Here is a 23,455-nt window from a genome sequence, read left to right as displayed (position 1 = left end):
TTCCAGTATACCAGAAATTTTTTGTGTTGATCTAGCAGGTATAAGTAAGATACTTCTCTTATATTTGTTACAATGGTTATGATGGCATTATTCTGCTTGTATTATCAACGTTTTAGTTATGTTATATTCTGTTGTGATTGCCTGAAGTTTCTATCCAGTACACATCCCAATGTTGTACTCTTATATTGTAACATCTAATTTGTTTCTTTTGCCGTTTCATTTAATACATTTCAATGTACTTTTTCTGTTTTATATATCTTCATCTTCATTACGAAGTATTAAATTTAAACTCAAATGACTGTGGCTGTCTTCTTACTTATATTTAATCTTCTATAATAATTAACGATATCTTCCTTACAGTATGATTAATGGAAGTAACATATAAAAATATGATTGTTCATGTTGAAATGAAAAAAAATTTAATGTTTTGATTCACGGTTGTATTTGAGAGTTTTAAGTATGTAACATAGAGTATATAATTATCCATTCAACATTTTAACACTATAAAAATCAATATCTATTCATAAATTCATATACTTTTATAATAATTTAAGTTATGTATATTAGGATATTTTTTCTATGTGAAAAGAACAAAATAATTTTAGAATATATTAAAATGTAAGGAATTTTAATCTGAAAATGGAAAAAAATGATCTTGGATTCGTTGTCTACTGTTGGCAAAACTAAAAAAGTATATATACATATATATAATAAGAGTCATTTTTCTGCAATATATATAATAATTATTTTCATTATTAATATAGTGCATATTCCAATTTTTTATAAATTATAATATTATTTATTAATGATTTAATGAAAAAATTACAATTAAATGGAAAAAATGTGTTCAATTGCAAAATTAAAAATTAACGAAGTTAAAAACCTATTTGTAATTATGTGTTCAAAACTTTATAAACGAAGACAGTCACAATCAAATGAAACATTTTTTTGTAATATTACAATATGTAAATATCTACACATGTTATACATTAGTAAAAGATGTAGTGCTTAATTCAATGAACTCTTTAGAGTTACGTATATGTATTACATTTAAATTCTTCCTTAGACTATATTCTTAGGGAGATATACAAGTTCAATAGAAATTTTTAGTAAACTATTATAATTGGTAATAAACAATGCAGACTAGTAAAGATGTTCGTGCTACATTCTAAATTATATCATATGAAACAATGTGGGTCATAACTTCATAATTCTAGTGTACTTGCAATTCGTATATCATTGTATTTTATGAAACAATCAGTGTACAGTATGTCTGGTTTAAAAGTATACATACTATCTCTTTAACTATTACAAATGTTTGATTTGAAGCAGAAAACTTAATAGAATATTTTAATCCTTTCTAAGTTATTATTTATGGAAAATTTTCTCAATTTGACATGGTAATACTTTAAATAATTATATTTTCCTGACAGTGATTCAGTAACTACGAATAGAGTTTATTCCTATTGAGTAAAACAGAACTACATTCATCTTTCGTTGCATAATTATGCACAGGAATATGAAAATATACTCACGTATTTCAAGTATATTGTTTCTATGTTATGAGTAAAAGACATCAACCAAATTTGATATATATTTACCACTAATTTTATAAATATATCTAACAAATTATTGTTCAAGTAGACACTTTGTATATATGGTCCAAAACAGGTTGAAATTCGTAATAAACAATTTAAAAAAATACGTTCATATTAGAATCTCATAAACAATAATTTTTAAAACAATTAAAATATTCCTTTGAGCTTTCTTTATCACATCAAACTGCTTTCATGAGAAAATTGTTTCATATATTGGATAGTTTGAAAGTTAATATGTATGCTTTTAAATTAGACATATTGTATAAGGAAAATTTTTTAACGTTATAAGGATTTTTTTGTAAAAAGTATGATTCCGAATTTTTATTAATACATTTAATAACAATTATCGTTCACAGAATATCCTTATCCAACCATATTAATTTAAATACAATAAATTCTGTAGTTAATTTTAATTACACAATTGTGTTATATGACGAATGATACAATTTATCCATAGTTACTTATAAGAGTCTTTGTACATCTTATAAAAGAGCTATCTCGATTAAAATGAATAATAACTTCATCTAACAACATATTTATTTATTAACGTATGAAGCAATATTAACTACTTTATAACAACATTTATTATTCTCTAGAAACATTTGAACAAATAAGAAAAAAACAAGTTACGCATCTCACAAAAACGTTTGCAATCTTATTTGTCGAAATTATAAGTTACATAAATATTTTGTTAAGTCTTTTTTCCCTTAAATAGTTTTTAATTTTCTTAACATAGAATATATGAACTTTGCGATCAAATTCAATCGGACCTTTGTCGCTTTTTTCTCTAAAGCATTTTTATAATTTTATTCATTATGTTACGTTTTCTTACATTTTTTTTTAATTAACCCCAAACATACTTTAATCTGAGAACTGAGGTGAAGAAAAAAAGTGTTTCAGACATTATACAGTAGTCATTTCTAATTTACATGAGCTGTATATTTAGGAGCTTGACCTTTTTAAAAGATCAAAATAGCTTGTTCTTCAAATGTTTTTTAAGAATATCTAAATATGTTCAGTGATCTATAATAGCATTTGCCTCTATGTTGTACAACTAGGATTATATTTTTTAATTCCAATGATGCACCACGTTATCTTGTTATTTTATAAAGTCAATTCTCTTGATACAATTGATATCATAAACAGAAGTTTCTTTCACTGTAAGCAATTATTATATTCGAATTTTCTTGAATACCTTTGAAAATTTTCAAGAGTTAATTGTTTTTCACTTGGGAGACTATGTTTCGTTTGTAACAAAAATCTCATTTTCATTATTAAAAATTATAGAATGACCATTAATTACATGATTTATTTTTATCATTATTTATTGTTTTGACAACTTCTTTATTCTTTTAGAGATTAACTTCTTTTATGAAATTTAATACTGACATTAAAAATTTCTATGCTTATATCTTTTCTTCTTCTTTACGTTGACTGCTTGTTAAACATAATTGAATAAAAAAGCTATGATGACAAATAAAAAATGGTGGGGTAATTTCTGTCATAATTTAAGCATTTCTTGTGATATAACAAAGATTTACTAAGTTATACCTTAATGTATGATTACTTTTATGAGAGGCATATCCATTTTATTTTTATCTGTTTGAATATTTCTGTAGAATAGTATATTTTGTTATAGAATAGCTATTATAACGTTATATATTAATAAATAAATATGTTATTACACAAAATTATTATTTAATTTCATTGAAACAGTCTTTTTATGGGACATATTAAAATTTTCATGAGTAAGAGTGTAAAAATATGTTCACAAATAATACAAAAAATTGTATGAAAAGAAGTACTGTGAACATGCATTATTAAAAGTAAAATTTAGACATTTTACACTATATCCATGACTTATAACAAAATTAATCATTTTTAAATTACTTTAAATACTACATAACATTTTTTTTTTATATAATTAGCAAAATTTGAGAACAATTGCACATCTAATCCTATCATGTGACAGTGAGAATAAAGAAAGCACACATCAAAAGACTCCTCTTGCCTCTGTGCCGTCCTGGGTGCCAATTTTCTGTCAACGTATAATACATGTTTTTATGAAACTGAGCTATAATAGTTTGATGACGTATCTTAGTTTTCTTTTTGAACTGCTTTGATTCATGCTAATTGATCTCTCTGTATTAGATACTCTGCTTTTATGTTTTGCAACTTTTAATTCCCATTGATAAACATAAAATTCACATTGCAAAATTATCTTTGAATCTTTGTTCCAACATTATATTTCATAGTATGTATTTTTTCGATTTCTTTAGCGCAGTTGTGAAATTTGAGTTAGGGTCAATTTTAGTTGACTTATAAATGTTTTTAAATATAGACAATAAATTTAATCTTCCACATTGAAGCAAAATTTGTGATGAATTGAATCTGATGTTAATTAATCTTGCCTTTATCTAAAGTCATTATTTTCATAGATTATGCATTAAATGTACATCCTCAAAAAGTATATAGTAGTTTATAACACTGCATATAATAATGCATAGTTTCTAATTTGTGCCCCCAAATTTATAACAGTTTAAGGTACTTATATTTAGTCCAACAAAACACTGCCAAAAATGCAAAACAAGAAAACCTGTTATATTCAAATGTTTTCGCATCTATAGAGAATTACTTTAAATCAATAGATATATTTTCAATATAGCTTCTTCAATGTTAACATTGCTTTAATATTAATACTTTGTCCAAATAGTATGTCAAAGTACAGTGTAATGGTAATTGCATCTCTAAATCGTAATTATTGAATGATGATTGAAAAATTGCTTAATGCCTGTTTGAACCTACATATTTTTAAAACTAGGCCTAAATTAAGGAATACGCAATAACAACAAGATCTTTTGATTCATTTCATATTAAATCTCTGCTTTTATAGACAAAATTATTAATGTTTTTATATATCACTTCTTTTCCATTTTTCATCTCAAATATTGTCTCTGCTTAATAGATTGTGATAGAGTCAATCTTTGAATCCTGTTTGTAATCTTCAAACCAATGAATTCCATAAAGTATTTAAAGAAGCTAAAATCTAAGCTAAACATATTGGTTGGGTCATGAAGTTAACAAGTAGACTCTTCAGTGTGAAACATTCCATTAAATATGAAAATGTACTTTTTTCATATTCCCAGATCTAGATACTTGATCTTAGTATTAATGCTAAACATACCAAGACTTTACATACACTAATTTCTACCGTAACCAGACAAATAAGTGGTTGTAAAATAACTGCAAATAAATTAAACGATAAATTTTTCTTAGTGAAAATAGAAACAAAAGGAAGGATAAAAATTGAAAACTGATTATGTTTTTACAGCAATATCAGCTCTATAAATAATAATGATCAAGTCTATATATTGCTCTGTTAGCTGTTCTCAATCTATTTCTCATCTTTTCTAATGAGCAAGGTTAATGTAACTTTGTTGTATTTAAGGTTTTCATCTAATGACTTTCTATATGTGCATTAACACCATATTTATTTATACTGTTTCAAAAACTTTGATTCTCTCTACTGATATTTCATATTATGAGTTTTAAGTCTCAACCGATTCCACTTTACAGTGTATGCCTTTGTGATAAATCACAAATTTTCAATTGTAATATTGCATTCTATTTATAAAATAATTATATCATGTTACTTTAACATAAATACCTACTTTATTGACATGCTATTTGTAATATTTTATGAACTTCTTACATTGTGTTTTCTTAGTTCACACATCTTTCATACGTCTGACTTAGACCACCTAAGATTATGTTGCTTGGGACTTTAACCTCACATATATTAAACATCTTGAGGTAGACTATACTTAAGATGACCTAAAAATTGATTAAAATTAATAAATTTGGCCACTGATTCAGGTACAGCCATTTAGTAATGTCAAATTTTTAACGAGTTCTGTTACGAATAATGGCTATACCCATAAGAATATTAAATTATTGGTTTGAGAATTTTTATCTCTGTGGTCTGGTCATCTTCAATATGGAAACTTCCAGCGATGGTGCTAATCTGATGTATAACTTGGTTCTGTATGTTGCGAATTGTTCAAGTTACGACGCAATGCTACTATATTTCAGCTTCCACGTTTAACCTACTTATTGCTTGTTATTTTAAATATAAAATTACTTTTATTAGCTAACAGTAAATTACATAAATTTAAAGTAAAATAGATTTTATCCTTGTATAGTATATATTAAAGTCCTTACAATCATTCTCTTTCCACTTTTATAAGAGTGGAGTACACAAGTAGACTAAGCAAGCCAGCTTACATTGTTTAATTGAATGGAGAATAATTGCCTTCTTCTCACTAGGAATTATTTTTTTTGTTTACTGATTATTAATATGCACACATAAGTTTGTGACTCGCATGAGCATAGAAATTTATTATTCTACATATAAGATGTCTATTATAATACATTAAAAATAATTGGTAAACAAATTTGCTTCCTTTAACATTACATAAATAAATTGTATATCAGAAGTTGGTTCAAAAAACATATATGCAAAAAATAAGTAATATTAAATATTAAAATTAAATTTCCTTAAATATAATGCTGATTTACAGTGAGAGTTATAATAAATGCATAATATAACAAATGAGTTTATTTCTTAGTAAATGTAGCACGACTTCTCTATAAGTCCAATTGTATGTATGTATCAAAAACAGTAAAGACAAAATAAATTGCAATATTTGACCATAAGTGTGTGACTATTACAACAGCTTACTAAGTATTAATTTAATATATTACTTTTTACTGTTGCTAGTATTTTGTAAATATTCATTCTGTATGTATAAGATTTTGATATTGGATCTGTCACAATTAAAAACAAATACTAATTTATAAAAATAAATATTAATTTAATGTGATAAAATTTATTGAATTCTTCAAAGGTCTGGCTACTAAATTAATATTTTTAATTTAAATGTTATATATATGCTAGCCAATTAAAAATAAATATGGAATATCAGTTATCTACTATCAATTGATACTTCATGAAAATTTTATCAATATATTTTTTCCTTACATCCATCTAATGTAAATTCATGGTTCTGGCATAACTTTTTAGCAGCGTATTTACATTTATTAAATTAAAATCTATAATATCTGAAGATAGATAATAACTGATAAAAAATACTAGTACATTATTTTTTCTTAAAATTTAGTTTACACTGAAAACTTTGTTTGATGTTTAAGTAATAAATATACTAGTGAATGTATTTGTATGTGAATAATTTTACACATACGAATTGGCAATATTAATAAAAGAATGATATTAGAAAATTGGAAAACACTTCACAGCATGCATAGGTGAAAATCTATGATAGATTTTGTGGCAATATGTGTACAGATTTTATGTGAATAAAAAAATTAATCTGTATGCAAAGTTAATAATGGAGCTCCAAAAACTTTTTATATAATTATAAATATTAATGGAAAGTGGTAGAATGTCTACCTGCCATCCACTTAATGAATTACATTTCTTTTAGTATTATATTAAGATTTAGTATAAGCAGTGGTTTTATCTTACATTTAATAAATGTGTATGTATATGTGTATAATGTATTTGCAGTATCGTTTGATATATTATATAAATGCTAATTTTTAATTATTTTAATTCATAACAGTTTTGCAAATCAAATTGTCACATATGTTTCGTGATAATTTGATATCATCAGCAATATAATTAAATTCTTTAATTGATAGTATATTATTCGTACTTCATTTAGTACAAAATATCATACATAAGTATATAACGAATTTATCGATAAAAAGAGTGAACAATACGAATTTGAACAATTTTTACTTGAAATTAAAAAATGAAATATTTTAATACAGTTGTTCTATGTCAAATGATTATGTAAAATAAAACACAAACTTGTTTACTAAATTTTATGCGATTTGGAAGAGTATAAAATATGTGATCAATTGCTTAAAAAAATATTAAAATTTATTGCAGTTGTTTATTTAAACATAAATTTAATAATCTACATAAAGGATGGTCATTTATGAATTATTGTAAATATTATAAGAAGAAGCAAGAAGTTGTTATTATCAACAGAAAAAATGTTTATTTAGTAAACTTTTTATTTTAGAAATATAAAACATAATTTTTTCTATTGCACAATATGGTAATAAAATCACAAATTCTAATCTTCTGTTCTTTTTATTGCAAATAATTTGTATTACACAATTGTTAGAAAATTCATTCATATATAATATATTAATACTTAATGTAATTGCTATGTTTTAAATATTAATAGAGATTAAAAATTATGAACTTCTTTTAACAATCATTTGCTTTCTTCTTCAAATCACAATAAAGATTAAAAAATTTATGATTTATTATTTCAAAATATATTACTTCGTTTAAAATAATCTCACTTATAGAATCTATTTCTGAATAATGTTCTTTGTGTACAGTATACTCAATTGGCATAGAACAATTCAATATTCTTGTGGAAGTTAAGAATATTATCTATTCTTCCTTTAAAGTAAATATTATTACCTACATATTGTAAATAATTGCAAAAAATATTATTAATATTTATTTGTTTTGAAGATGTTTTCTATTTTCAATACTATAAAGCTTGTAAGTTCTCCAATGATATGTCATCTTTCATATGACTATAAGGACATGTTAATGTAGTTCAATGTCTATTTTATTTTTTACTTTTTCTATTTTTAACATGCATCAGTACTGTGAAGTCAGTGCCACAGAAATCACAATTACTGTTACATACATCAAAAGAGAACACTTTTGATTGTATAATAATCAAAATGTATACAATGTGCATTAAACATATGTACATTAATGCAATAACTTTTAATAAAACGAGCGTCGTAGATCATATAAAATCGTCCTTGAATTAACTAACTCCATGTTCATATGCGTAGATAAAAAATATGTATTTCATTAGTATTAAGATAGATCTAATTTTTAAACTTGACAATGTTACATACCAATAAGAAATCACTCCATAAGAATAATGTCGAAGTTTAAATAACATTGAAGTGTTTTAGATTGAATTAATCATTAATAGACTCTATGAGAAATTATGAAACTGAAGTAACAATAATGTACTCACATAAAAATGCTTTTATATAATACAAAATAGTACTCTTTGATATTACATTTCTTTATTACAATGTCTTTGATATTACATTTCTTTATTATATAAATAATATTTATAACATTTAAATCATAAACATTAATATCTTTGTAAAAATATTGATTTTGAAATGAAATGAAATATAAATAACACCTTGTATTAATTTCTGTAATTATTATAATTATGTGCCCTTTTAATTTGAAGAAAAAAAATATTTTTTACGATTTAAATTAGGGTTTATAATAACTAATTTAAATTGATAAAATTTAATGTATTAATTAGATAATAAAAAGAAAGGTATTTAATTATGTGTTTTATTATTTTCATTTCGTACATTAATTTCTTTTTATTATCATTTATGTCAATAAAAATTTGTACTGTACCAAAATGTTTCTTAAAATACTTATTATTATAAGTCTTTATCAAATTATAGTGTTAGTCTATATCATATTAAAAATGAAATTATGAGTAGTATATATTAATAAAGGATAATACAGAAGTCCATATATATATAACTGATTATTCTCATTTATATACAGACGTTGCGCTGAAGTTGACAATGATGATGTATCATGAAGCACCGTAGTAACAAAGAAAATAAAATTTTATTAAAATATATTTTAGCATTTGTAATACAATAAAGTATTACAATCCCTTATATTGAGCACATACTTTACATGGTAATAAATGTAGTGTATATATAACAAATGCCTTTAGAATGTTATAATATAAAGATAAAGAATAAAGTTGAAATATACAAATGTATTTAACTTGATAAAAAAATGTTTATTTCGTTGGTGAAAAATTAGTGGGACTTAAAATACGGGAATGTGTTTCTCTTATTATTGGTACTGTATGCGCAACACATCTATCCCATCCTGGAGACCTCCATGCACTTTCTCGAGTTTCCATTCGTGCTTGAAGACTTTTATAGCCTAGAATTGTTTTAATTTTACATTAATACTGAAACAAGATAATTTTAATGTGAAATGAAAAATAATTTTACCACAACATTAATACCTACACCAAATATGGTGGACATTATACAATCGACCGATTTGTGAGAAGAAGCCACCAAAAGGTTCATTGTTATGGCGTCTAAAATTAATGGCCTTTGCCCAATTATTACCCCATTCTATCATTCCACCAGCATTGAGTCTATAACTGCGTATTTCATATATGTTTGAATCATCTCGTTTTGTCGGAATAGGCCAATAGCTAAATGCTAATAAATATTGCAAATAACGTGATCGTACATATTTGCCACCTTCTTTAAATAACTGTTGATATGTCTAAAAAATATATCAACGTGTTATTATAGTTTTATTTTATATATGTCACACATAAATAAATTTTTTAATAATATCATACTGTATCCTTAGATAACTCAATTTGTGCACGATCAACGCTATCATAACCACCATTATAACGCCACAGATGTAAAGCCTGATCGATATCACCAGCTGTGACAGTCCATGAACCAACTAATTCCAATTTTAATTCAGACTGTTTTGAGTTTAGAATGTTAACAATCTGTTCACTGTAATATCCGAAAATTTTATATTATAAAAGAGTTTTTTGCATATGTTAATTTTGTAGCATGTATAAAAATTAATATTTTTTTTCAGGCTTCAAAAAAAAAGACTTGAAAAAAATGATTTGTATAATTATTCTAAATTTTATTTCCTACAATTCAAAACAATAACTTGATATCGAAATTGGCCAGAAAAGATAAAAAGATAAAAATAAGAAAATTAGAAATTCACTTACTAATTGGTCAAGTAATTGTCAATGGAATCAGGTCGCATGTTGTGCGTGTGCAAGGCATAAATAACTCCTTTATCCGACAGCATCCGTGAGTGAGGTTCTTTGGTTGGATCGGATTTTTGTCGCCATTGTCCTTTACTGTCATTATGTAGAATCGATGAACTTGCAAAAGATCTACAACACACACGATGTGGCTATTGCCCTAAAACGCCGCCGCTTAGACTGGCTCGCGTAAGTTTATACGCGAAACATATGAAAAAAGAAGCGTTCCCCAAGCTGTTGGAATCGTGTTCGCCTACCGGCTGTTAGAAAACGACGGTAATTTAAAATTGCCGATCGCTGTAATCTGCGCGGCTCTGAATCTTCTCAAAACGGCAGCCATTCTTACTGAATCCTTGTGTAGTGATCTCTGCTCTTCTGCGTCCAATTAAGATCAGTGCCCGATTTCGTCAGCACTGCAATTAAATATACGGCGCTTTCGATCAAAACTTTCAATAAAATTATCGTCTAATGTTGTTGATTTATTCTTATTCATAATCTTCAGACACGATTTTTTCTTTTTATACTGAATAAGACTTACAATCATGGAAAGTACTTTACATTGATAGCGCTTACAAAGTTTAGCGCTACAACGCCTGCGTATTCTGATAAGCCTTTTATTATTTATCATTTTATAGAACTTTAAAAAATAAATGGACTTACATGTTTTTCAACAAATTTTCACAATATCCTCTACAATGTACTTCATTACTATACTACTATATACATATATATATATATATATATCAATCTTTGTTGAAAATTGTAAAATGTATTTTTAGGAATTGAAGTAAATAAATTTACGATAATATTATCCATTTACTTTTACGCTTTTCATTAATGAATATTATAACACATATTTTAGGATATACTGGTATATTATAAATAAAATTTCTAAAAGTCTCCATATTTTTTTAATACGATGTAATAATCTTAATAATATTATAATAAATAATAAATATCTATATATTATTTTATTATTAATTTGATTAAAATTTTCGTATGAAGAGAACATTAATTTTCTTAATTTCAATATTAATTTTTATTTATTTTATTAAAGTATATTTTATAATAAAATATTTATACTGTGTTTAAAAGTTCTATACATCAAAATTATTTTGATAACAAAATTGTGTGACTATATTCATATTTATATCTGACGCAAACGTTGTCTTTCAGGAAAGGTTGGGTTAATTTGTACTTCAAACTGAATGTTAGGTTATATACAATCGTAGATGTTTAACCTCATTACATTTTCGGGTCATTTTTGACCCAATCCCATTTTTATTTCTTTTTAATACTGTCATATATGTTTATACTTTTTCTATCTAACCATATTCTTAGTCTTTCAGGAATGTTTATCTTTTTGAGAAATTTATAAACTGTTAATAATGTCTCTTTTGTTATTATTATTTCAAATATACAACTGAACTGAGGGCCGTAGCAAAGTTAAATGAAATTAAATAAATGAGTATTAACATGTTATAACTTAGGTTAACAAATAATTTATTAAAATGGAGGATGTAGAAGTAATAGAACATTTTTTTGGAGTATATTTATTGTATTGTATGAATCCCAAGTATAAAGGAAGAACATACATAGGATACACAGTTAATCCTTGTCGAAGACTTAAACAACATAATGGTGGTATAGATGTTGGAGGAGCTAGGAAAACAAACAATAAAGGACCATGGTAATATCATTTCTATTAATTATTAATTATTAGTTAATTTTATGAAGCCTTCGTTTTTTATGTTTAGGAACATGATATTGATTGTTCATGGGTTTCCAAACAGTACATCTGCACTCAGGGTAGGTTTACTTGTTCTTGTAAGCACACAAATAACTTTTATTATTTCTGTAATTAAAATTAAAATCCTATTATTAACTGTAAGGAGTAACAATTAAATTTTTATTTTTAGTTTGAATGGGCTTGGCAACATCCTCATATTAGTCGACGTCTAAGGCATTTGCCTCAGAAACGGTCACAACAAAAAACGTTTAAATTTTGTTTAACAGTTTTAACAGAAATGTTAAAAGTTGGACCATGGTGTCGATTACCTTTGATAATACGTTGGTTAGACTATGAATTTTTTAAAGAATATTCCACTTATATTTCAGCTCCAATGCATATGCCTGTATGCTGTGGAAAAGTAATTTCTCAAAAGATAAAAAAGTCACAAAATAATATTGATAATGAAACGGAAATTTTAGATGATTTTACTATATTTTGTTCTATATGTGGTTTATTTGTAGAACAGAGGCAGCTACTTCATTGTATAAAACCTAGTTGTCTGCTAGTAGCTCATTTAATTTGCTTAGCAAATTTGTTTTGCAAAGATAATATGATTATACCAATTGAAGGTACTTGTCCAATCTGTGCTAGTAACGTTTTATGGGGTGACCTGATTAGGAAAAAAATTGGTTGTTATGAAGATTTGCAAGAATGCACTATTGATGACAACAACACATAAATTCAGTTATACTAAAAGACATAAATTAGATATTTTTTAAATGTATACAGAAATGATAAAGCTAGACAATTATGTGATATAGCACATTATTGAGGTGTTTAATATTATTTTTTAATTTTTAAAATATATTGTACATGTATTGCATGGATTTAAAATGTGTACTCTAAGTCAATGCAATGTTTTTTGTAAGTACCATTAACTTTGTACAAATAGATAATATTTTATACTAAAAATTGTTATTTCCCAATGTATTTCGTATCTTTTTATTATTTCGTATGATAGTGTAAAATAAGAAAAAGTTGAACTATAGATTGTTTAAATAAATTGTTTTTAAATCTACATATATATGTAACATAATATTTATACTACAGATATTAGTAACATTGAAATACTCGAAACTGTCAGGTTGCCCGAACTCATTGTATTATCCGAAAATTTCATGTTATCCGGATACTCGTATATTTCCGGTACCCGCCCAACTCGAACGTCATAAAAGATATCCATGAATTTGAGTACCCACACACCCCTAGTCAGTAATCATTCAATGCGTTATCTTTACTTTTTTAAATATTAATGTTAAACATTGCATGTTACATTTGTATTCTTTTAAGTTGTAATCTAAAGTCGTATATACTGAATTGATCCATAAATTTATATAGTTTCACTTCACATTGAATGTAACTCGTAAAATTTGCTTATTGGCTATATAAATACATATACTATACATATACAGTGAGTCACAGCCAAAATCGTACATCACATATACGAATACGTTTCGTCTCGTGAAAAAGTTCAGGAAGGATATGGGGGAAAAATATCATGAATCTATATTGTAAATGTATCTATATTTATTATGTAGTAGTATCAAAAGGAACAAAGTTGTCTAAATATAAAAAAAACAAAGTTACTATAATTCAGCCTGGAAAACGTCTCACAGCTAAAATCGTACAGTATATATATTTTGTAATATTCCCCAAGGGGAACCCCTGAAAACAAATGAAAATTATGGAACAAATGAAAGATTACATTGTTTGGCGTACTCGCAGTTGTCGTTTAGCGTCGTAAGGTTCGTAGTTGAAAAAAAAAGAGAAAGATAGTAATAATGAAGCAGACAACGATAGAAGAGCGACAAATAGTTATAAGAAATTTTCAAAGCGGAAAAAGCTATTGTGAAATTGCGAAGATTATTGGTAGAAGGGCCAGTACTGTTCAGTATATTGTAAAACGATACCAAAACGAAAATAGAATAAGTAATGCGTCAAGAAAAGCTCCAAACAAAAAGTTCAACGCGTACGACGAAAGATGGATAGTACGAAAAATTAAAGAGAATCCGAAGATCAGTGCACCTAAACTTACTAATGAAGTAGAAACATATTTAGGGAAAAGTGTAAATCCAGAAACAATAAGAAGAATACTCAGAAAACATAATTTTCACGGTCATACAGCTCGGAATAAGCCTCTTATAAACGAGAAGAATAGAAGAAAGAGACTAGATTTCGCAAGAGAATATATATACAAAGATTTTGATTTTTGGAAAGAAACTATATTTACGAACGAAAGTAAATTTAACATATTTCATTCAGATGGAAAAATTACGGTGTGGCGTCGACCAAATGAGGTTTAAAATACAAAATTTAAACAGTACCGTAAAACATGGACGGCAATCAGTAATGGTCTGGGGCTGCATGTCCGCTGCCGGAGTGGGTAACTTAGCATTTATCGAAGGTAACATGAATAAATATGATTACATAAATATTTTGAAAAACAATTTGAGGGACAGTGCCGAAAAATTAGGGATTTTGAATTCGTTTAAGTTTTATAGCGACAATGATCCCAAACACACATCGCATGTAGCCAAAATGTGGGTACTGTATAATTGCCCTAAAGTACTAAACGCAACTCCACAATCACCTGATTTGAACGTGATAGAGCACGTCTGGAATGAATTAGAGATTAGAATCCGGAAACATACTATTAAAAATAAAAATGATTTAAAAAGGGTATTAATGGAGGAATGGAGAAAAATTGAACCCAGTTTTACTGAAAAATTGGTAAAATCTATGCCAAATAGATTGCGTGCGGTAGAATGTAGTCGTGGGCACCCAACAAAATATTAATTTTTAATTTAAACAAATTGTTGGTCACTTTTCTACAAATGTACGATTTTAGCTGTGAGACGTTTTCCAGGCTGAATTATAGTAATTTTGTTTTTTTTATATTTAGATAACTTTGTTCCTTTTGATACTACTACATAATAAATATAGATACATTTACAATATAGATTCATGATATTTTTTCCCCCATATCCTTCCTGAACTTTTTCACGATACGAAACGTATTCGTATATGTGATGTAGGATTTTGGCTGTGACTCACTGTACTTCGTTCTTTATTTCGATAAACGATGCTATTGCTGTTTCAATGGTGAACGAAGATCTACTTCGTTGTAAGCGTGTCTCGGATATGTTTCTAAACGAAGGAAACAGTAGTACGGAAGTAGACGCCTTTCCCAAAGTAGAAGTTAACGAGAAAAATCTAAAAATGATCACTTCGCCACATATGGTGACCAGCTGATCGAAGGTTCCAAAAATGTCCGGCGATATAACTGTCCGCAATAAAACGATTAGAGAGTGCTCGCTTTCAAAACCGTCGCATATCAACTATAATTTTTGTTTTTCTCTTTAATAGTATTGTCAACTTTTTTAAGTGGTAACAATGAAAACTGCTTCTATCAATCTTTTGTCTTATACATTATATAATACGAGCAATTAAACAAAGAGCATAGAAATGATGCTCATTGCATAGAAAAATAAAATTTTACATTCTTATCAAGAATATAAGAATGTCTGCTTGTCGAAAAATAATTAATAACAAAACTGGACCAAGAAAAAGCAATAAAAGAATTATCTAAATTCTTATGAAAAAACTGAAAATTTAATATTTGAAAAAAGTGATACGAATTCATGCACTTAGTTTTGTGGTTTGCAATGGGAATCACGCAACGTTTTTTCGTCGTACATGCGCTAGTGCATTCGTCAATCGTTGTGCAAACCTAAATGGTAGACGTTAACTTAGACACGAAGCATAAAAAGAACATTTAAGGATGATAATTATAACAATAAAAATACGAATAAAAGCGAGAAAGAGATTACTAGAGATACTACCACTGTAAACTCAAACTTCCTTCTGCTTGTTTCTCTTGGGGTAGAATGTACTACCATAAATTCGAATGTACTTTATACTTAACCGGTCGATGGCTGTATGTTGACGACCTATAGTATTTTATAAATTTGTAGGAAAAGGAGGTGAACTATGAATTCTGCTAGCATATGATCCCCCCATGAAAAAATATATAGATTTATAAAGAAATTTATAATCATTATGATCAATAACTTCGAAATAACTTTAATCTACGACAAAGTCTAAATAGGTATTTTTACCTAACCGACCGGTTAAGTGTTAAGTGGTTTGTTTAACCATCGTTACAGGCAAATGCTACGCAGGTACAAAAGGCTCGTGCAAATGATTCAACTGTTGGACATGAAATACATAGAAATTCAAGAATACAGCATTTCATGCTCGTCAATTTTTGTTTTTTAAATGATCTACTATCTGTGAAGACGAATAACGACCTAAAACAAAGAGTTAAATCCTCGTACAAAATACCCTTTATCATATCTAAGTATATACAGTTATAGAATCGTCGTTTGGATAATTCGAATCAACTAAAATCTCTATGCAGCAATAGATCAACGAAGGTCCCCAATGTCTAGTCGTTAACATAAAAAAAACTGGAAAACGGTTTTTGAGGAAGGCTGATATCTGTAGTCGCGTACAATGCCGCTCCAGACCTAACCCAGACCTAACTTTGGTACGCGGGGTGTTGGTATCGATCAGACAACCTGGTACTCCCGATGACGACGACGCAAGCTCAACTCGAAACCGACGATCCGCCGAGGTAGAGGGGCAGCTGTTATCCTCCCTTGCGCTACCGTTCGATTTCCTGCTGTCGTTAACTCTCTCTCTTTCTTTCTCGCCCTCTTTCTCTCGCATCCTCGCGAGAAGGAGGACGAGAAGCAGAAAAGATAAGCGATCAAGAGGATCTCGACTATTACATCATGTTTCCATCGTTTCCACCGTCCCCGAAAGATCCAGCATTGACCACTGGCAGCCAGGATCACCAGGAGAAGTACGTATCCGTCTACAAAGAAGACAAGCGACCGGTAGTCGTGCTGCTAGGATGGGCCGGCTGTCAGGACAGATATCTGGCTAAGTACAGCGCGATCTACGAGGAGAAGAGGTACTGAAATCTTCTAAATAAACCATTTCGATTCGGCAGAATGTTCCTCTTTGATTTTTCCTATTGAAATCGTGCGTCCATGTTAAATGAAGCTACGTCTAAACAATTTGGCAGGTTCTAGACACTTGTACGGTTAAGTCAGGGAATGTAGTATTAAATATGAATTATACGATTACGATTCCTTGTGTAAGAGTTCAGGAGGAATGATACGATCAGCAAATGAATCCAGTTTACTCGCATGGAACCGGTGAAATAGCAAAAATTTGACGTATGTTGTTCTCAATCGAACTGTGTCGGTATATTCAACAAGTTAAAATGGAGAAACAAAAATTATGGAAACGAATACTTGTAAGTGCTTCAATCGATAACTGCATAGGAGAATATTAAAGCTGAAACGGTCTGATAATCTGCACAAAAACAAGTAACATTTTGAAAAGAGTACACATGGCGCAACCTTGAAATTCGTCTTGTAATAATAGTTGAACCAAAAAAAATTACGTGATTATCTCGTGCACAATGGAATTTGCGTAACAGTTCGTAACATACACATTTATATTGACCATATAATTGTGAGATTAAATAATCTCTTATTTTAAAGCCAATTAATTCCTTGTTCAAGAAATATAAGTCGTATTCGACAAATATACGGCAAATGTATAGCAAAAACATAATTGCGTTTAAATGAAACGTTATGTAATTTATTTGCTATCATTTTTGTTTGATTTACTCGTAATTGGTTTTTGAAATTCGTCAGAAATATTGTTTGGCCCTAGCTGCATCACGTTGCGATACACGGCGCCAGTAGAATATCTATTTTGGCGAAGGGACAAAATGCCTCTTATTGGGAAACGTTTGATCCAAGTGATTACAGACCAAAGTCTGGATCAGCATCCGATATTTTTCCATGTATTCAGCAATGGCGGTGCCTTCCTATATCAGCACGTGAGTCTTGCAATGCAGCAGGCCAACACGCCACTTATGGTAAGAAGATATAAAAATACCTATTTTCAGAAAATCTACATCCTCAGTTATTTTTGTTGGTCATCTCTTGTAATTTTATTGAAATTACAGGTTAAAGGAGTGATATTCGATAGTGCACCGGGTGAAAGAAGATTGACCGCATTATTCAAAGCGATTAGCGCCATCATAGGCGGACATCCTCTTACAAATATACCGATGTCCTTCTTCATTACAATCTTCCTGTCTTTACTTTGGTTCTTTGAGGTATGTGTATCAATTATTTTTACCTATCTTAAGAAGTCAATTTACGTCGTATAATTGAAAAATAAACATTTTTATTTAAACTTCGAAACATAAAAAAGAGGTCGCAACAATAAGAACAACGACGTTTAGAAGACAAGTATACCTTTACTTATAAAACATCAAAATAGAATGGACATAAAGAAGTGACATACGTCAATGGAACTTTTTAATAATTTAACAAAAAAAATTTCTAATTTAAAGGTTCTGTTGTTCTTCGATTAAAATAGATTTATTCCATTTGCTGTAAAATTGTAAGTATGAGACTAAAAATCAGTATAATTACTAATAACACAACGCGCGACGCTGCAAAGTACTTTTTTTATACATGTACAATCAAGTAAACTTGATATATTATCAAACGACGATGAAAAATGTTACTTTAAATAATCATTCTGTATAGTTATAACTTTAACTAAGGACTTTTATACTCTCTCTTTCGTATATTTCGTTTTGCAGTAATTATATAAACTTAACAAGGAAATGTCAATGTAATGCTAAATTTGTCTACTATTCTTTTTAATTTTTCTAATACCTTATGACTGCTTACAGTTTATGCTGTAAATTACAATCAATATTTCTATTTGAAATTGTCCCTTTATTAATTATGCTTTCTTAAATATTTAACAAACTAATTATTATTTTAACTAATATTGCAAAAGATCAATATTATATTGTTCATTTAGGTGATCGCGCACACGTTTGGACGCGGTTATCCCGTTCAAACAAATCCGATTGCTCTAGCGGAGGAATCCTACTCCTGGCCACAATTATTTCTTTACTCGGACACTGACACTCTGATCCCAGCATCGGTAAGAATTCTCTAGGAACTTTACTATTAATTTGTCCAATAATTTAATTTTCGTAAAATTGGCAAATGTTGTAGAAATACACGATTTCCATATAGAATTATATATAAAATTCAATGTAGTAGTAGCGAAAGTTCTCTGCAATTGTCTTGGAAACTATTAGGTACCGAAAATAGTCCATGCGATTTTCTTATTAGCAATGAAACTTCAGTCAATACTTCACTAGTTTAACGAATGAATTCGGTATTAGCAGCAAGTTATATCTATGCCATTGATATAAAATAAAATAAAATTATTTTACAAAAACATTCTCTGTATTTAAGTACTCGCGCGAATTTTTACCCGTACCTAAAGTTCGTATAATTTTTGTCAGGGGAAAAAGTTGCTCGAAATATTAATTTCTACGATATTTATTAATTCTAGGAAAATCGATTTTATATGTTCTTATTTCAAGGACGTCGAGAAGTTTGCCAGACGAAGGGCGGAGCGTGGCGTACGGGTGCAACTGGTGCTTTTCATGAATTCCCCACACGTGAAGCATTACGCCACGTACCCCGACGTATACGTGGACACAGTTTGCAATTTTATTCACGAATGCTTGACATCATTAAACTTCGAAAGTTTGAAATCGTCGCAAGAATGCAGCGAAGAAAATAATCCACGGAAATACGACACTTTTCCTGGTCTCACGAAAAGAGTTGTGCTGGGCTGAACAGCTAAGAGGATCGATGATATGCTGCTTGGTTTTCTCTTTCCTGAAGCAGCGAGACTGATTGAAGCGTGTTTCTTTTTTCATCAGCGTTGAGTCTTGCCTATTCCTGTTTTACCTATTTTATACATACATATATATACATATATATGTTTCACAGTGAAACTGCGCATTAGACGTTTTTAAGTACATAGAAAATAAAAAAATAAAGTTTTATTTTAATAATCGAACTCTCTTATGATTTATCATCCTACTTGCTGCGCTCTACTCGTCAACGGATAATAATTAAAATTTAAGTGTACTTAATCATTAAATTAAAAGGCATTAATCATGGTTCCTTTCTTGTAAGATAAATTCTTCGCATTTACAATTGATTGATTTTAACGAGACTCAACACTGATTCACTTGTACACCTAAAGTAACGTTCGAATTTTTATGACGATTCCAACGGCTATAGCCAACTCGACCGCTTTTTGCCCCTTTCATCCACTTCTGCTTGTTACATTTCCGCTTTCTATTTCCTCGTATCTTCCATTTTCTTTACTCGCTAAGTTTTTGAGTAGGTATTCCAGTGTGACGGTTGTTTTTTTACACTTTTGGAGAGCATTTACAAATTCTTTGGTCGAGTAATATTTGTTGAATAATAAAATGGCTGCCACGGAGCGCGTAAAAGTTGAATGTGAAAGAAGAAAGTAAACAGATTGCTGATGAATTGAGTCGTTCAACTTGTCTCAGACAAAAAAATCTAATTGATCTTCAACTAGTATGAATGTAGCTATCGTAGACACTAAAAAGAAGAGAATATATTAAAAATTGAAAGAAATGGCGACGCTATGAACTTACAGTTTCGTTTTGCTGTGTTTATTTAAGTTTTTAAATGATTTTAGAAATCAAAGAAGAATGTGGCATAATTGAAGTACCGACGATGGCGTATGCAAAATTTTGCGGTACGGTAGTTTTTAAGATACCGTGGCAACAAGCTCGGAAAATGTACTTTCGTGAAAAACGTATTTAAGGTTTTGAGTAATACTTGTTGCTGTGCACTGACCATGTCACGCAACAGAATCTCTAACATCGTTATCTCCCCGAGTATTACTCTGAAATTTTATAAGCACATTTAAAAAAAATTATACTATCGATAATATGCAACAGAAGATCGAGTTTTCTGATCCGTCACGCTAGGATACCCCCTTAACATCGATGTGCCTGAAGTCAACGCGATCGCCTTCTTTTTGGATCTAATAAACGAGTAAAATGCGCATGTGATTCGTTTTTCAATGTTATATATGTAGAAGTAAATGTCGAGTGCAATTCTGACTTCTTGGGAATGAAACTTATACGGAAATCTGTAATTCGATGTAGCGAATTGTCGAGCAGTCGAACAAAGCAGATCTAGTAGTAAAATATTACGAACACCAAAAAGCATAGGGAACGAAATTTTTATTTACATAAATACTTAGAGGCTTGAAAATGCGATCGTTACGCGCGCCAAAAAATTACGTTGAAGTTTCAAAATGTTAAAACTTCTGGATTCGAACTACATAGTATTTGATACGCGATAATTGAGTACCCGACGTAACAAATTCGCACAAATAAATCAAGCTGGTCTTGACTTAGCTTTCAATTACATTATGGCGTAATTAAATATCGATGACACAGAGAAATTTCCTTGTACCCCTCTTTACCAAGTAATGTTACGTTTACATACATATGCATATACAAACACAAATATGTATATATAAATATATTTTGGTCTGTCAATTAGTTATAAATAAAGACTGATAAATATTCACAACTCGTTGCTCTTTTATAAATACGTTAAATAAATAATAAAAATTTGTTTCGGTTGAGGTTTTACGATTACTTCCAATCGAAGTATTATAATTTCCTATCTTGAACGGAAACCATTTAATATTTTTAACATTGACAAAAGATTTAGGGATTATAGAAATACATTTTTATTCAAATAATTGTCGAAATAAAAAAATTTATTGACATATAAATGTAAAAATGTTGTATTTGATATATTTATAATTTACAGGATTTACTATAACAACAAATATTTACATGAAAACGTATAAATTTATTCCTCTTTATCTCTGTAAAGCTTTTTCAGTTATAGCTATTTTTCAGTTATAGCTATCGTAATATTTTTCAAATAAAAAGATCAATAAACATTATATGTGTTTGTTAAATGATTTTAGGTTCATGTATCCAATCTAGATATATTTTGGGAACTAATAATAATGGCGATTAATAATTTAATCGTAAAAAGTACGAAGATGAAAATATATTTGATATTTTGATCCAAATTCTGCATCAAAATAAGTCGTAATATCATTATTTGTTTACGATTAATGTTTACAAATATAGAAGTGAATACCTTAAGAAATTTCCTATCTGATAGTACTAAAATGATACATAATCATTTAGAATTGTTACTAAGTTGTTCAACTTTAAAACACATTAAAAAATAATATTACGAACGCAAGAATTAGAATTATGACCGACAAATATACATACAGTTTACTCTACAGTTGAAGTATTTGTTTTATTTTTAATAACGTGTAAAAATAATAATATTTAACTCACTTATTTATTGTACAACAAAAGTAAATTTGATACTTTGTTTAAATGTTATCTACACAGTAGACTGCGTAAGCAGGTTGCAGAAAAACAACATAGAGGACGAGTGCACATTCATTATCGTGAATAGTAAATCACTCCGGAATAGAATACGGCGTCGACGATAGGTATAAAATTGATAAAACATTCATTTTAAACAAAATAAACTCTGTATATTAGAAAAAATAATAGGAAATTGTTAATACTTTAAAATAAGTTTATACGCAATCTTCACACTATAATATTCGCTGCTATTTCTATATTAATAACAATGATTAATTTTTTCGATGACTATTTAAACATGATGAAATATAATCACACTATAGAAAAACGCGAACTATGACCATCGACAGTATGTACTTACTTAAGTACTCTTTCGTCCGGCTATGACCTGTCACAATTAGCATCAGCGCTTCGAGTGGTATGTTCCACAAGTTTATAGCTATACATTTTCAAAGAATATGCAGGCCTTAGTGTTGAACATTTCTAAGAAAATACGTTACTGCCTAAAACAAAATGGACCAATGAGATGTAAATCACGTGAGAACCCGGGTTGCCGTTGTTATTTTGATGAACTTTATTTCCCAAGTAAATGAAGAGTAGAACATATAGATATACGTTTTGTGTGTTTAATGTGCAAATTATTATAACCTCACTGCGTATCTGACACGTTACAACTCGTTTAGTACCCGGCTATTTATGCCTAATCGACATAAATACATGACTATTGCCGAATACAGAAATTTGA

The 23,455-nt window shown here is 28.6% G+C and overlaps 3 protein-coding genes and 1 long non-coding RNA gene across 10 annotated transcripts; 2 read left to right on the top strand and 2 right to left on the bottom strand.

The window, feature by feature from the left end:
• Window positions 1-2,431: 2,431 nt before the first annotated feature.
• LOC116428766 (uncharacterized) lies at window positions 2,432-5,895 on the bottom strand. 3 transcript variants are annotated; one of them, XR_012999600.1, is made up of 3 exons: window positions 5,534-5,895; window positions 5,270-5,432; window positions 2,432-3,636 (listed from the first exon to the last, which is right to left on the bottom strand). It is a non-coding gene; the product is annotated as an uncharacterized LOC116428766 (long non-coding RNA). The 3 variants fall into 3 exon arrangements; XR_012999599.1 differs by having other exon boundaries at window positions 5,311-5,432; XR_012999598.1 differs by having other exon boundaries at window positions 2,432-5,432.
• Window positions 5,896-9,311: 3,416 nt separating this feature from the next.
• On the bottom strand, window positions 9,312-23,090 carry Nipsnap (protein nipsnap). 3 transcript variants are annotated; one of them, XM_031980669.2, is made up of 6 exons: window positions 23,072-23,090; window positions 10,792-10,947; window positions 10,496-10,666; window positions 10,097-10,265; window positions 9,750-10,017; window positions 9,312-9,660 (listed from the first exon to the last, which is right to left on the bottom strand). In XM_031980669.2, the coding sequence occupies exons 2-6, from the start codon at window positions 10,872-10,874 to the stop codon at window positions 9,512-9,514; spliced, it is 840 nt and encodes a 279-aa protein (XP_031836529.1). In that variant the 5' UTR covers window positions 10,875-10,947; window positions 23,072-23,090; the 3' UTR covers window positions 9,312-9,511. The 3 variants fall into 3 exon arrangements, with proteins under 3 accessions (XP_031836529.1, XP_031836528.1, XP_031836527.1); XM_031980668.2 differs by lacking the exon at window positions 23,072-23,090 and adding an exon at window positions 11,195-11,364; XM_031980667.2 differs by lacking the exon at window positions 23,072-23,090 and adding an exon at window positions 11,073-11,234.
• slx1 (structure-specific endonuclease subunit SLX1) lies at window positions 11,638-13,302 on the top strand. Of its 2 annotated transcripts, none has more exons than XM_031980671.2 (3): window positions 11,638-12,224; window positions 12,292-12,361; window positions 12,454-13,302. In XM_031980671.2, the coding sequence occupies exons 1-3, from the start codon at window positions 12,046-12,048 to the stop codon at window positions 13,003-13,005; spliced, it is 801 nt and encodes a 266-aa protein (XP_031836531.1). In that variant the 5' UTR covers window positions 11,638-12,045; the 3' UTR covers window positions 13,006-13,302. The 2 variants fall into 2 exon arrangements, with proteins under 2 accessions (XP_031836531.1, XP_031836532.1); XM_031980672.2 differs by having other exon boundaries at window positions 11,650-12,224; window positions 12,292-12,343; window positions 12,454-13,286.
• On the top strand, window positions 16,932-21,877 carry LOC116428688 (transmembrane protein 53). Of its 2 annotated transcripts, none has more exons than XM_031980666.2 (5): window positions 16,932-17,304; window positions 18,219-18,285; window positions 18,376-18,528; window positions 19,251-19,376; window positions 19,828-21,877. In XM_031980666.2, the coding sequence occupies exons 1-5, from the start codon at window positions 17,123-17,125 to the stop codon at window positions 20,083-20,085; spliced, it is 786 nt and encodes a 261-aa protein (XP_031836526.1). In that variant the 5' UTR covers window positions 16,932-17,122; the 3' UTR covers window positions 20,086-21,877. The 2 variants fall into 2 exon arrangements, with proteins under 2 accessions (XP_031836526.1, XP_031836525.1); XM_031980665.2 differs by having other exon boundaries at window positions 16,934-17,304; window positions 18,078-18,285.
• Window positions 23,091-23,455: the final 365 nt, after the last annotated feature.

This window comes from Nomia melanderi, chromosome 10 (genome assembly GCF_051020985.1).
Source record: "Nomia melanderi isolate GNS246 chromosome 10, iyNomMela1, whole genome shotgun sequence".
Classification (NCBI taxonomy): Eukaryota; Metazoa; Arthropoda; class Insecta; order Hymenoptera; family Halictidae; genus Nomia; species Nomia melanderi.
This window is presented reverse-complemented; position numbering and strand designations above follow the sequence as displayed.

What these genes read in the sequence shown, in the direction of transcription:
- Nipsnap (XM_031980669.2), bottom strand. Translation starts at nt 10,874, where the DNA reads ATGGCTGCCGTTTTGAGAAGATTCAGAGCCGCGCAGATTACAGCGATC. An exon ending in GACAATTACTTGACCAATTA is followed by an intron (nt 10,266 to 10,495) that starts GTAAGTGAATTT and finishes CGGATATTACAG; the next exon opens with TGAACAGATTGTTAACATTC. An exon ending in TTGAGTTATCTAAGGATACA is followed by an intron (nt 10,018 to 10,096) that starts GTATGATATTAT and finishes TATATTTTTTAG; the next exon opens with ACATATCAACAGTTATTTAA.
- slx1 (XM_031980671.2), top strand. Translation starts at nt 12,046, where the DNA reads ATGGAGGATGTAGAAGTAATAGAACATTTTTTTGGAGTATATTTATTG. An exon ending in ACAAACAATAAAGGACCATG is followed by an intron (nt 12,225 to 12,291) that starts GTAATATCATTT and finishes TTTTATGTTTAG; the next exon opens with GAACATGATATTGATTGTTC. An exon ending in GGGTAGGTTTACTTGTTCTT is followed by an intron (nt 12,362 to 12,453) that starts GTAAGCACACAA and finishes TTTTATTTTTAG; the next exon opens with TTTGAATGGGCTTGGCAACA.
- LOC116428688 (XM_031980665.2), top strand. Translation starts at nt 17,123, where the DNA reads ATGTTTCCATCGTTTCCACCGTCCCCGAAAGATCCAGCATTGACCACT. An exon ending in AGGCCAACACGCCACTTATG is followed by an intron (nt 18,286 to 18,375) that starts GTAAGAAGATAT and finishes TTGAAATTACAG; the next exon opens with GTTAAAGGAGTGATATTCGA. An exon ending in CTTTACTTTGGTTCTTTGAG is followed by an intron (nt 18,529 to 19,250) that starts GTATGTGTATCA and finishes TTGTTCATTTAG; the next exon opens with GTGATCGCGCACACGTTTGG.